Source organism: Herpailurus yagouaroundi, unplaced genomic scaffold (assembly GCF_014898765.1).
Source record: "Herpailurus yagouaroundi ecotype Mexico unplaced genomic scaffold, PumYag 140, whole genome shotgun sequence".
Lineage (NCBI taxonomy): Eukaryota > Metazoa > Chordata > Mammalia > Carnivora > Felidae > Herpailurus > Herpailurus yagouaroundi.
Genome location: NW_024412395.1, coordinates 92916066 through 92929689, shown reverse-complemented (window position 1 = coordinate 92929689; position 13624 = coordinate 92916066). Strand labels below are relative to the sequence as shown.

At 39.3% G+C, this 13624-nt stretch overlaps 1 protein-coding gene across 13 annotated transcripts in view; it reads left to right on the top strand.

Moving 5' to 3' along the window:
- FN1 (fibronectin 1) overlaps positions 1–13624 on the top strand; it is a 71542-nt gene that overhangs the window by 45697 nt on the left and 12221 nt on the right. For 2 of the 13 annotated variants that reach the window (XM_040476165.1, XM_040476162.1), the window contains 13 exons: positions 349–618; positions 1615–1731; positions 2621–2785; positions 3539–3694; positions 4369–4482; positions 5320–5589; positions 6805–6992; positions 8210–8297; positions 9184–9360; positions 10112–10201; positions 10453–10632; positions 12028–12117; positions 13054–13517. In XM_040476165.1, the coding sequence (XP_040332099.1) occupies positions 349–618; positions 1615–1731; positions 2621–2785; positions 3539–3694; positions 4369–4482; positions 5320–5589; positions 6805–6992; positions 8210–8297; positions 9184–9360; positions 10112–10201; positions 10453–10632; positions 12028–12117; positions 13054–13517 (2369 nt within the window). The remainder of the gene's footprint in view (positions 1–348; positions 619–1614; positions 1732–2620; positions 2786–3538; positions 3695–4368; positions 4483–5319; positions 5590–6804; positions 6993–8209; positions 8298–9183; positions 9361–10111; positions 10202–10452; positions 10633–12027; positions 12118–13053; positions 13518–13624) is intronic. The other 11 variants (XM_040476168.1, XM_040476171.1, XM_040476163.1 and 8 more) reach the window with 6 other exon arrangements.

Here is a 13624-nt window from a genome sequence, read left to right as displayed (position 1 = left end):
TACTTGAACACTGAAGCATTTGAAAATTATTCCCAGGATATCTTAAACACCCATCTTTAAGAGTGATGCAGAAGCCTAGAATAACAACACACATACATAACTTGGATTATTTAGCCAAAGAAAAAAGAGCTTGAGTTGGCTATTTGGAACTGAGTCAGTTTAGGATTTCGAAATTTGTGTGTGGCTTAGAATCAGTGCTTCATAACTTGAGGTTTATGGCAATATGTTGTGTTCATGAGAAAGGACAGACAGAAGGCTGTGTGTTACCTTCCCTGCATTCTTCCTCACCTTCTAAACTGGTGGTGTCTGTCCCCATCCCCACCTTTCTCCCCTGGGTGGGAAAAACAGGTCTCGATTCCCCAACTGGCATAGACTTTTCTGATATCACTGCCCACTCTTTCACCGTCCATTGGATTGCTCCTCGAGCCACCATCACTGGCTACCGGATTCGCCATCACCCTGAGCACACTGGTGGAAGACCTCGGGAAGATCGGGTGCCCCCGTCTCGGAATTCCATCACCCTCACCAATCTCATTCCGGGCACAGAATATGTGGTCAGCATCGTTGCTCTTAATGGCAGAGAGGAAAGTCCTCCCTTGATTGGCCAACAGTCAACAGGTAACTTGTTTTCTGGTCTGCAAAGAAACTCTGAGGACTTTCCTGTGCAGGGGGTGTCTTCTGTGAAACAGCTTTGTGTTGTCTGAGTCATTGTCTCTTAAAAATAGATTGTGGTTATGAGACATGGAGAGAGAAGTGAGAGTGTATGTGGAGAAAATCTCCTTCTTAGACTGTATCAAAGATCATTTTTTAATGAACATCTTAGTTTTTATTTTTTGAGAGAGATAGAGAGCATGAGCACAAGTTGGGTAAGGGCAGAGAGAGAGGGAGTCATAGAATCCGAAATAGGCTCCAGGCTCTGAGCTGTCAGCACAGAGCTGATGCAGGGCTCGAACCCACAAACCGTGAGATCATGACCTGAGCTGAAGTTGGATGCTTAACTGACTGATCCACCCAGGTGCCCCGAAGATCATTTTTTTATTGCAAAAAATTTCTCACCAAATTTAGATATTTATATGTTTCCAATACCTAAAGTTTTATTCAAAATATTAAGAAAGTCCCTGTTTCAAAGTTCCTTTAAAAACATAATTATTTTAATGTAATAGTATCATTATTTTTAGGAGATGGATACTGAAGTATTTGGGGGAGAAGTAGTATGATGATATCTGTACCTCAGTCTCAAGTGGACTAACAGAAAGACAGAGAGACAAGCAAATGTGGCAGATGTTACCAATTAGCAAATGCCTGTGAGAAGGGGATATAGGTGTTCAGTATATTATTTTTGTGACTTCTCTGTTGTTTTACAATTTTTCAAAATAAAAAGTTGAAGAAAAAAGCACTATGATAAATTTGTAATAATGATTTCATCACAATTTGAATTGCCTCTTTAACCCCTTACCTTGAATTGTTCATAATTTTTAATTCTACTAATCTTGCATAGTATTTACATTATTATATGAGAGAATTATAAAGGCGCTGACCTGAAAAATGAGCGAAGAGTGAATCTGGGCATTGTTTGAAAGTTATAGATGTGGCAACTTTCCCGTGTTTTTCTAGTTTCTGATGTTCCGAGGGACCTGGAAGTCATCGCCGCCACCCCCACCAGCCTCCTGATCAGCTGGGATGCTCCCGCTGTCACAGTGAGATATTACAGGATCACCTATGGAGAAACAGGTGAGTTAGTAAGACACTGTTTCATTCCGATCAAGTCGGATTGTGTTGTGGGTAACCTGAACGCCCAGCAATGGATACGTATGTAAAGAAACTTTGGCAAGTCCATTCAGAGGAGCCTTGTCTTTTCTAAGAGGATGTGAAAAAATACGTATGCTATAATGGGTGGCAAAATCAAGAAAAAAAATCGTGTAATACTAAAGGGGGAATAGAAGGGCTGAGGAAGAAAGAATTCAAAATTCACAAATATATGATCAGTGGTAAAATGATAAGTGATTTGTATTTTTTTTACTTTCCTATATTTTCAAAATTTTATTTATCTATTTATTAATTTTAATATTTATTTATTTTTAAGGGAGAAAGAGAGGCATTGAGAAAGGGAGGCAGAGAATCCCAAGCAGGATCCACACTGTCAGCACAGAGCCTGATATGGGGCTCAAACTCATGAACCATAAGATCATGCCCCGAGCTGAAATCAAGAGTCAGATGCTTAACCGACTGAGCCATCCAGGCACCCCTTCAAAATTTTATTTAACATGAATATATTGCATTAATATTTTGAAAAAGGAACACAGTCTATGCAGTCCGGGTTGAGGACTTACCTTCTTTCTTCTTCTAATCTTAACCCACAATTCGGAGACATTTTAAAGCTGGAATGTTAAGCATTCCACAGTTAAGCATTAACTGTGATTTTCTCCCAATTTTTACACACTTATTAAGGTTCACTACATGCATAAATAAATATGTTTCTGTTTAGGCCCTATTAATAGCACTCTTTTAAGAGGAATAAGAAAACGTGTGACTAACTGCTGTCTCAATATGTTATTATAGTTACTCAATCCCCGACTACTTCTCAGCCCCTCACATTTTGAACTAACCTCTTTTCACACAGGAGGAAATAGCCCTGTCCAGGAGTTCACTGTGCCTGGGAGCAAGTCCACAGCTACCATCAGTGGCCTGAAACCTGGAGCAGACTACACCATCACCGTGTATGCTGTCACTGGCCGTGGAGACAGCCCAGCAAGCAGCAAGCCAATTTCCATTGATTATCGAACAGGTACCAACCCCTGCTCTGAGGTGACATGAGAATATTTACTTAGTTTTACAGAGTTCTTCCAAAGTACTCTCCTCATGTGGAATTAGTTTTCTTTTCTTTTCTTTTTTAATTTTTTTTATGTTTATTTGTTTTTGACAGAGAGACAGAGCATGAGTAGGGGAGGGGCAAAGAGAGGGAAACACAGAATCTGAAACAGGCTCCAGGCTCCAAGCTGTCAGCACAGAGCCCGACGTGGGGCTTGAACTCACAGACTGCGAGATCATGACCTGAGCTGAAGTCAGGGGCTCAACCGACTGAGCTACCCAGGCGCCCCTGGTTTTCTTTTTTAATAAGAAACAACATAGACAGCCAGCAGAGTTTTGAGCCAGATATACAAAGAAGTATCACCAGATATACAAAGGGATTTTGTGTATTTCGTTAATGGATATATTCCATGTGCCTGCAATAAAGACAAGCATAGAGGGTGTTCAATATATTCGTTAATGAGTGAAGGAATGAGGTGATAAGAAGACAAACACCTACTTGGAATATAGTCTTTGTGAATGAAGTAGCCATCTTGAAAATAGGTAATGGCATCTAGATGCATGCCCCACCTCCAGAAGGCAATCTCTGTGTTTCTGCAAAAGATACACCCGTGAGTCATTAATGGTAATAAGAAATGATTCTGTACATACCAGAACTGGAAACAAGACTTGTCCATTCTTGTCCCCATGGGCTGGGGCTTCACTGATTTCTCCTTGTGTTTATGTGTAGAAATTGACAAGCCAGCACAGATGCAAGTGACTGACGTTCAGGAAAACAGCATTAGTGTCAGATGGCTGCCTTCAAGTTCCCCTGTTACTGGCTACAGAGTGACCACTACTCCCAAAAATGGCCCAGGACCATCAAAAACTAAAACTGCGGGTCCAGGTAAGAAAAACCAGCATCTCACATACATCAGGATAAACAGAATAGGGTCACACCATATGGTTTTTAATATAAATGGCCACCTAGGTCTGAAGTACTATATATTTTCATATCATGCATCAGAGATCCCCATTTGTGAACTCAGGGCTCAAGATTGTTACAAACTCCCTCCATGGTAGCATTTTTAGGATAAGTGTGTTTCTACTTTTACATGCATAGTTCTGTTTGATGGTGTGAACATCTTACATGATTAGATCTATCTTTGTGGGTTTGTTTATCATGCACACCAAAGAGAGAGATGGCCTAACTTTTTAAGATCCTTTTAACTCTTGTTTTTGTTTTTATATAAAATGCTGGTGAAATTGGGATCCCAAGGTAGTATCTTGAGGTCACGCTAATTTTCATTTTTTCCAAGAGCAGCATCCTTCATTGTTGGAGACATCATATTAAATTTTAGAGTGTCTCCTTTAGTTTGACTTTACTCCAGTATGGCAGTTTGTATTAGCAAAGAACATGTTTGTCCAAGGGAAATTCATATCTGACTCATCCATGTTTTCATGGTAATTCTGCAAATGAAAATTCTGGGCCACCGTGCGTTTATTACGGAACTCTGAAAGTCACTTAGCTGACCTTACAGTGGATGACATAGATGCATTTGCTTTTCACTCCCTTTGCAGATCAAACAGAAATGACCATTGAAGGCTTGCAGCCCACAGTGGAGTATGTGGTTAGTGTCTACGCTCAGAATCGAAACGGAGAGAGTCAGCCTCTGGTTCAAACTGCAGTAACCAGTATGTAACCAATGCTTATTTCCCATTTTCAAAGTCAATTGTGTTCTTAGGCAAATGAATGCCCTCTGCACGTCTTTTGCGATTATACCTAGAGAAAGCCAACTTGGTTAGTTTGAATCTTGAGCTGAGCCCTTTACAAACATTTTTCCTTCTTGGTGCCAAGCAATGAACATATAGGGAAGGAAGTTTGTGGAGCTATCATAGTTGCTGTGCTTTGAATTTCTTTTGCTCAAATGGCCTCAGCAAAATCTTGTTTGCCTATAGCAAATCTACAAAATATTTTGCCTGGACCTATTTTTCTACAACTGGATGGTAAAGTTGATTGCGGCATGCTTCGTGAAGCTATTGTGTTCGGAGCATTTGGAAAACTGTCTGGACCAGCAATTAATGTAAATAATAGAGTGGGGAGAGAAGAGTTAAAGAAAGGTTGTAATAATCTGACTCTAACATTGAAAATCAACTTTACCGCTTCCAAGGTATAGAAAATTCAGGTCTGTGAGACTAACATCACATTGCAAAAACAAATTGTAAAAAACAAATTGTAAAAAACAAATTTTACAATATCATAAAATTAATAGAAATAAATCCTCATTGTGGGGACATTTTACCAGGTGCCTATGTGTCTCACATACACCTATGTTTTGATAAGTGATGTAACATTAAATAGTTTCTAAAAAACCTATTCAGGTGTCAAGTAATTTTCCATTTAATAGTGGGTTCATTGGAATTTAATTCATCAGAGAAAATGGTATCTGCAAAACTGCTTTGCATGTTGTAAAAATGCTTATTTCACAACTTGCTTTTCACATAACCTCTTACCATTAATTTGCCTAACAGACATTGATCGCCCTAAAGGACTGGCATTCACTGATGTGGATGTCGATTCCATCAAAATTGCTTGGGAAAGCCCACAGGGGCAAGTTTCCAGGTACAGGGTGACCTACTCGAACCCTGAGGATGGAATCCATGAGCTATTCCCTGCACCTGATGGTGAAGAAGACACAGCAGAGCTGCAAGGCCTCAGGCCGGGTTCTGAGTACACAGTCAGTGTGGTTGCCTTGCACGATGATATGGAGAGCCAGCCCCTGATTGGAACCCAGTCCACAGGTATATCGGTAACTGCACCAGTGGGTGCTCACGGGAGCAGTGGCTTTATGCCCTGCTGAATGAATTATACTTTCTCGGGCTATTGATTCCCTGGAAGGGGGTTAAAAAAAAAAGCAGCCTCTCTAATAGGAAAGACCCTCTTTAGAAAGGAATAGTAATAAGCAACAAAGTTTAAGGGATATTCAGATACAGTCTCATAAAGGGAAGTTTTAGAGTGGCTTGGCTTATAAATAAGGCCATAAAGTGAGACAACTGAAGATGATCCTAAAATTGTGAATTATTTCTTAAACCGGGATTCCCTGTGGTCACACTCACCGTGCATAAAGGAAAGGAGTTTGGCATCCTAGAGCTTACTCTAAAAAAGGAACCCAAACTGGGCTATTTCCTAGCAGCATGATTCTGAGAACACGTAGGTAAGACCTTCCTTCTCTGGTTAGATATCATGTGCTGAGTGCGCAATTTGCTTATAGGTTTTGGGAGTCAGACACAGCGGAAACAGTTTAGGGCAAATGCTTTCCACTATACTTTATCCGCTTGTGCTTTGTTTCTGAAGCAGAGTGGAATGCTAAATTTGTGTCTGTGTGGCACCATAAACCTTGGAGGTGACTATCTGTATTATTGCTCTTTGCTTCTCTTTTCTGCTTCTGTTGTGAGCCAATTTTCTTCTTATGCTGCACCACAGAGAATACTTCAAATTTAGCAGCACTATCTGCTGTGGGGTTCAAATAAAGAGGATAAAGAAATAATTCTGTCTTTTGGGGATGGAATACTCTGTGAAGTGGTTTTCCATACAAAATCACTTATCCGGGAAAAGGGCTATTGCTCATCTTTCCATATAAAATGGAAAATCAATCCTAATGGCCAATAAGCCAACTTGACTTTTTTTTTTATGTTTATTTTTTTAAGGGAAAGCAAAAAACAAACAAACAAACAAACAAACAAAAACAACTTTTCAAACCCAAAGTCCCTTAGTTTTCTGGCATTTTTCCAAGTGTTTCCAGTGATTTTGAGAATTGGTGGATATAAAACACATTTTTTTCAGCAAACATTTTCTTTATTTTGCATCCCTTCTTGTACTTTCTCATACTGAATCTTGACTTGACCAGGGAACCCACCTCACCAAACAAGCACAATCTATACTTCTCGGAATTCACTTTAATTTCCCTTTTCCCCGGTTCCTATAATATAACCTCTAATTAATGACCATCCCGACAGCCATTCCTGCACCAACCGACCTGAAGTTCACCCAGGTTACACCAACAAGCCTGACTGCCCAGTGGACAGCGCCCAATGTTCAGCTCACTGGATATCGAGTGCGGGTGACCCCCAAGGAAAAGACTGGACCAATGAAAGAAATCAACCTTGCTCCTGACAGCTCATCTGTGGTTGTATCAGGACTCATGGTATGCAGTGCCCTTTTTCATGGGAATAAAATAAAGTTGACCCTTGAACAATATAGATGTGATCTGTGTGGGTCCACTTATATATGCTGATTTTTTTATAGTACAGTACTATAAATTTATTTTCTCTTCTTTATGATTTTACTAATAACATTTTTTTTCTCTAGCTTACTTTATTATAAGAGTACAGTATATAATGCAAATACCATACAAAAATATGTGGTGATCAACTGCTTATCAGTAAGGCTTCTGGTCAATAGGGGGCTATTACTAGTCAAGTTTGGGGGGCAGTCAAATGCTATAAACAGATTTTCAACTGGGCAGGGGGGTTGGCACCCCTAACCCCTGCATTGTACAAGGATCAATTATAATCATCTCTTACACATTTTAAGGTGGTGGAGATAAAATATCATAATAAATCTATTGTGTTTTGGTGCCTCTGCCACCAAATAATTTTCTTGTAATTCTGTATCTGAATTATCTATAGTGATGTAAGCTTTTCCAGATGACTCTCTCAGACAGAATTTTATAAACAGCTTTGGATATTGCACAGCTCTTTAAATGTATTCTGTTTATTTTAAAAGATTGTATGTGTGTATGTGTGTGTTGAGGGGGGCAATTCATATATCCATAGGTTGAATGCATAAATCCATTTTGGTTATGCATTTTTTGAGCTCTTTTATCTTGGCAAGGAATATTCTCCAGTGTGTACCAATCCAGCCTGACTCTCCCTTCATTGAAACATTTTTAATCCTTCTAGATAAGCATGTGGAAAACTAGCCAGGAGTCTAGGATATGGATGGACTTCTTAACATAAGGCCAGTTTCAGGAGAAATGACAGAAAGAGGGTTCTGAGATAGAGTAGAGTGTTCTTTCTGCCTCTCGGTGGTCAGAAAAATTCATGATTGGCACCTGTCAGATCATAAAGGAGAAAAATAGGCCAATACCTGCTTTCCCCACTTTGTATCAGCTTTGTATCAGTGTAAGTATGTAAGTTAAAGCTTACTTTAACTTGACCCCTAAGCACATTTTTTAAAATTCATGTAATTAACACGTCCTTTTGATCATCTGCAGTGCAGGAATAAAACTCATCTGGGAATTTATGGGTTTTGCTAGTTTATTTTTTCTTTTATCACCATTGTGCTTTTCTAATGCTGTAGTGAAAATGCCTCGGTTTTAGTAGATCACGTTACTAAAACTTACCGTGTCCTCCTTTCTAGGTCGCCACCAAATATGAAGTGAGCGTCTATGCCCTTAAGGACAGTTTGACAAGCAGACCAGCTCAGGGAGTCGTCACTACTCTGGAGAGTGAGTAATCAGGCATTTTAATGTCGACAGATATTCTGCATAAGCAAAAATGAAAGAATGGTAAATGATTTTCTAGATCACCAAATTCACAGAAGCATTCGCAATATGGAAACTGATTTGCTTGCCCATCTTTTTGACTGCCTACAGTCACCTTTTATGCCCTCCAGAAAGTGGTGTACTGGCACATAAATGGAATCACTTCAAAATGTGATAATGTTAGTGTTATGAACTAGGACTTACATTTAGTTTATGCTCTAGTTGTTGGAAATTGTCTTCATAAATCTGTGGAGGCTAGACACATGGACTTCTGCTGTACCTTAACAGTACAATGAGTATTGGACAAAATTGGGTCAAAATTCTAGTTTTGTGCCATATCAATAATTTATAGTATGCTCTTTCAAAAATCACATAAAGTATCAAAATTTCCTATTCTATAAAATACAGTTTCCATTGCATATGTTGAGAGAAAAAAATGAAGGCTTATAAAAAGGACAAAATACTAGCAATACTATATATGTTATTGCTGGCTGGCCATATCATTGTAACTCCTACCACCCATATTTTATGTTAGAATAAATTAGTAATTTTAATACTTACTAAGATATTTGTAGATACTGTAAAGTCAGACTCAGAAACCACTGGTAATATCTGCAAAGGTTTTTAGTTTTGCAAAAAAAAAAAAAAAAAAAAAAGCATGACAGGTGAATCTTTTCGTACTTTCTAATTACTGTCAACCTTTCTCTCTGGATGCAGGGGAAAATCTAAACATTATTAGTTATTCATAGAAATGGATATATCTGGTGTATAATAAAGAAACATTTTAAAATATCAAAACCTTACCTAAATGAGTCAGCCGGGCGCTAATCTCCAGTTGTGATTTGTGCAGATGTCAGCCCTCCAAGAAGGGCCCGTGTGACTGATGCTACAGAGACCACCATCACCATCAGCTGGAGAACCAAGACTGAGACAATCACTGGCTTCCAAGTTGATGCCATCCCAGCAAACGGCCAGACTCCAATTCAGAGAACCATTAAGCCAGATGTCAGAAGCTACACCATCACAGGTCAGGGAACTCACTGGACTGATCACGTTTGTTGATTGCTATTCACGACATAAATTAGCTTCTCAGTTACTCTGCCACTTGCAATGATTAAATTTACTGTCAGTGTTTTACAATAATCCAGATATAATATTTAAAAACTCACTTTCATACTATGATTAGAAATAATTGTATTCTGTGAATGCCTGATTTTGTCTAATGTTTGCCAAAGAAATGGCACAAGTTCCGTTTATTAAATTTAACCTTTCATCAATGTATCCTTTCTTATATAAAAAAATATATATAACATAATGCTTAAAACCAAAAGAAACTAAATAATGGCATACAGTTCGTAACATTAATATTGATTATAAAACATAATTAAATTTTAAAAAGCAAACAACACTACTTCATAAAAATCAAAGTGGTAGTCTTAGAATGTTCAATATCTGGGTCAATTTAGGTCTGGTTACCAGCCAGTGACTGACTACAATAAGAGAAAACACACTCAGCAGGTGCTCGCCCCTTATTCTCCAAGACGACCACTTCTAATAGCATTTTTTTAACTTTAAAATGTATTTTAGCCAATATCTTTGTATGCATCAGTGATTTTCTTTTGAGATATGTTTCTTATTAGCACCCATGCCACGCTCTAATTTACTGCTCAAACGTGGTCTGTATGGGATGGTAGAGGAACTATGAAAATTACACAGGAGTTTGAAAATTCTCCTAAAAATTTAAGATCAGATAAAAAGCATCTGTTTACAAATCACAGGTTTACAACCCGGCATGGACTACAAGATCTATTTATACACCCTGAATGACAATGCTCGGAGCTCTCCTGTGGTCATCGATGCCTCCACTGGTAACTACTTTTTTTTTTTTTTGTAACTACTTTTTTACTGAAGAAATGCCATCAACTTATAGGTGATCAGTGATGTGAGCTTAAGAAACAAAAATGAGACTGACGTTGTATTGCAGATCACAAGTGAATCATTTTTATAGTTCTAGAACTCTCAGATTCTCTCAAGTCTGTTGATAAGGGAGGGAAAGGAGTGTGGGAATAATTTCCTTGCTCACTCACTTTCTTAGAGACTTAATTTTGTTTTCTTTTAGCCATTGATGCACCATCCAATCTGCGTTTCCTGGCCACCACACCCAACTCCTTGCTGGTATCATGGCAGCCACCCCGTGCCAGGATTACTGGTTACATCATCAAGTATGAGAAACCTGGGTCCCCTCCCAGAGAAGTGGTGCCTCGTCCTCGCCCTGGTGTCACAGAGGCTACTATTACTGGTATTGGCGTTTCCATGTTGCTGTTTTCCTCCAGACTCCCTAGGACACACAAAGCACTTAGCAGATCCCAACTATGCCTTTGATGCTGTATCACGAGAAGAAGCAGCCCTGTTCTGGTACCTTCAAAAAGCATTCTCTGTGGAAGAGCTGTAGAGCTCAGTACATCTGAAAATGCAGGAATTCATGAAAATGCAGTAATTCTAATACTGTCATAATGGCATAACTAGATTTATTGGCTGTATGTTTGCCAAATACTTGTCAGTCCCGTCCTAGAGAAAGACATTTTTTCAAAACAAGCTAATTGTGATCCCGTCCTCCCATGAGCTCCCTAAAGATCTGATGACCTTACAGGACTTGCCAGAATGCCACCTGCCTTTGCCCTCATTGCCCAGTTTCACAGACTAGGTCTTGAGGCAAAGTGATGCCCAACCACCCATATTGGGGAGAATGCCTGGAGTGGAGAAGAAGAGTTGTGCATTTCAGTGGGAAAGATCATAAGCCTCTGGTATTATTTTTGTTCCAGGGGATTAAGATTTTAAACTATGTACGGGATATCATCTGGATTTTAAAATACTATGGAAAGGGGCGCCTGGGTGGCGCAGTCGGTTAAGCGTCCGACTTCAGCCAGGTCACGATCTCGCGGTCCGTGAGTTCGAGCCCCGCGTCGGGCTCTGGGCTGATGGCTCGGAGCCTGGAGCCTGTTTCCGCTTCTGTGTCTCCCTCTCTCTCTGCCCCTCCCCCGTTCATGCTCTGTCTCTCTCTGTCCCAAAAATAAATAAACGTTGAAAAAATAAAAAAAAAAATTAAAAAAATAAAATAAAATACTATGGAACACAGAGAAACCAGAAAGAGATGCTGCTTTTTTAGAAACTTTGGAGGAAGGAAAATAGAATCAGATGTGGAAGGACTTGAATTGGATACTTCCTACAGGGACCACACAAAGATTGGCTGCTTTCTCTTACAGAGTACTTACCTATAGTCTAACTTTTCATTGATCCTGTCACTGAGGACCATCTGGTTATTAGGCCTAAGTAGATTCATGTATACAATCTGCAGTGATCTCCCCCAAATGTGTATTCCACCAGTGGTTTATGATGCTCATAGACTTTCTTGAATTCAAAAGGGCAAATAAGACCATGTGTTAAAGGAATACCCGCAAAAAATTAGCATAAACATGTTTACTCAGGTGTCAGATTTGGTAGGAAAATTATTAATTTGCCAAGTGGTCATCCTATGTGGAGTATTTGGGTTTTGCAGGAAAAAGGTGACGTCTGTTTTACTTTTCAGGAGGCCAAAGGCCAGCTAGAGAGAGGATGCTTGCTCCCCAGTAGCATCAACTTCCATTTGACTAGCTGAGCATACAGACTTTAATGTGATGATCTGTCCTTCCGTCAGGTCTGGAACCAGGGACCGAGTATACCATCCAAGTCATTGCCCTCAAGAACAACCAGAAGAGTGAGCCTCTGATTGGAAGGAAAAAGACAGGTAAAGGGCACCTTCTGGGTAGGAAGATAATCAAGACAAAACTAATTATAAGTGATAAATTTTGCCGTGAAAAGGTTCTCGAGGTTTTGATACCTTTCTCCTGGAAATTGTTTCTTAAATAGCTTAGCATGTATATTGTGCTCTTTGACATCATGAATAACCTAACATAATCGGCAACAGTTTTTTTTTTCTTAGCCAGTCAATATAAAGCCTTCTATTCACTTTTCAAAAATGTAACCCAGTTATTAAAATGTAAAAAGCAGGTTGCTATTACCGCTCTTCTTTTATACCTTCTGTTGAAGTTAATGTTAAACAAACAAACAAAAAAAAAGTAGGGAGAATAATCCTTCCTATTTGTCTTTATTTATTATTTGGTTTCTGAAACTTGAGCTAAATAATTTTTTCAACTTTATGATTCCAATTTCAGTTTAATTTGAAGAAAATGCTATATTTACGCTGATAGGAGAGGTTTAGAAATAAACATGTATGTATGTTTATCATTTCAATTCATGAAAAACTGTTGAGTCAAACCTCTGGAATTCTCATACTTCAGATGCTGAAATAATTAGTCTGGATTCTAGTCCTTATAACATGATTCTCAAATGAAAAAAAGAAGAAAAAAGGCTGCACATTTCAGTTCCATTAGGCTTAATTTGAGCAGAAGCAGCTTCTATGGGGCTCAGCGGTTCAAAGCTTTATGTGTATGATAAACTCATACGAACGCTTTTTCATTCTAAACTATAAAGAAACCTTTGAGAAAAATCATAAAGATTTCTTTTTGGAAAAAGTGTTTTGTGATTTAAGAACTGCTAATTTTCTAAGGGCTTTGATCAGATTGATAAAGAGTCATTGTTGCTTGAATTGATAACGACTTCTGCTGCTACTTTTGGGAGCTTAACACGCTTTGCTTTTTTGGCTCTAACCTCTCTTGGCTAGATGAGCTTCCCCAACTGGTAACCCTTCCACACCCCAATCTTCACGGACCAGAGATCTTGGATGTTCCCTCCACAGTTCAAAAGACCCCTTTCATCAACCCTGGGTATGACACTGGAAACGGTATTCAGCTTCCTGGCACTTCTGGTCAGCAGCCCAGTGTTGGGCAACAAATGATCTTTGAGGAGCATGGTTTTAGGCGCACCACACCGCCCACAACGGCCACCCCTGTAAGGCATAGGCCAAGACCATATCCGCCGAATGTAAATGAGGAGATCCAAGTTGGTCATGTCCCCAGGGGAGACGTAGACCATCACCTCTACCCTCACGTTCTGGGACTCAATCCAAATGCCTCTACAGGACAAGAAGCTCTCTCTCAGACAACCATCTCTTGGACCCCATTCCAAGAAAGCTCTGAGTATATCATTTCATGTCATCCCGTTGGCATTGACGAAGAACCTTTACAGGTAATTACTTTTCCTCTTTACTTCTGAGTTGCCTGGAAATAAGTAAGCTAGGTAACTGAAGTGGCCAGAGCTCAACTATCAAGTGGCTCTATTTCTAGTACCTTTTA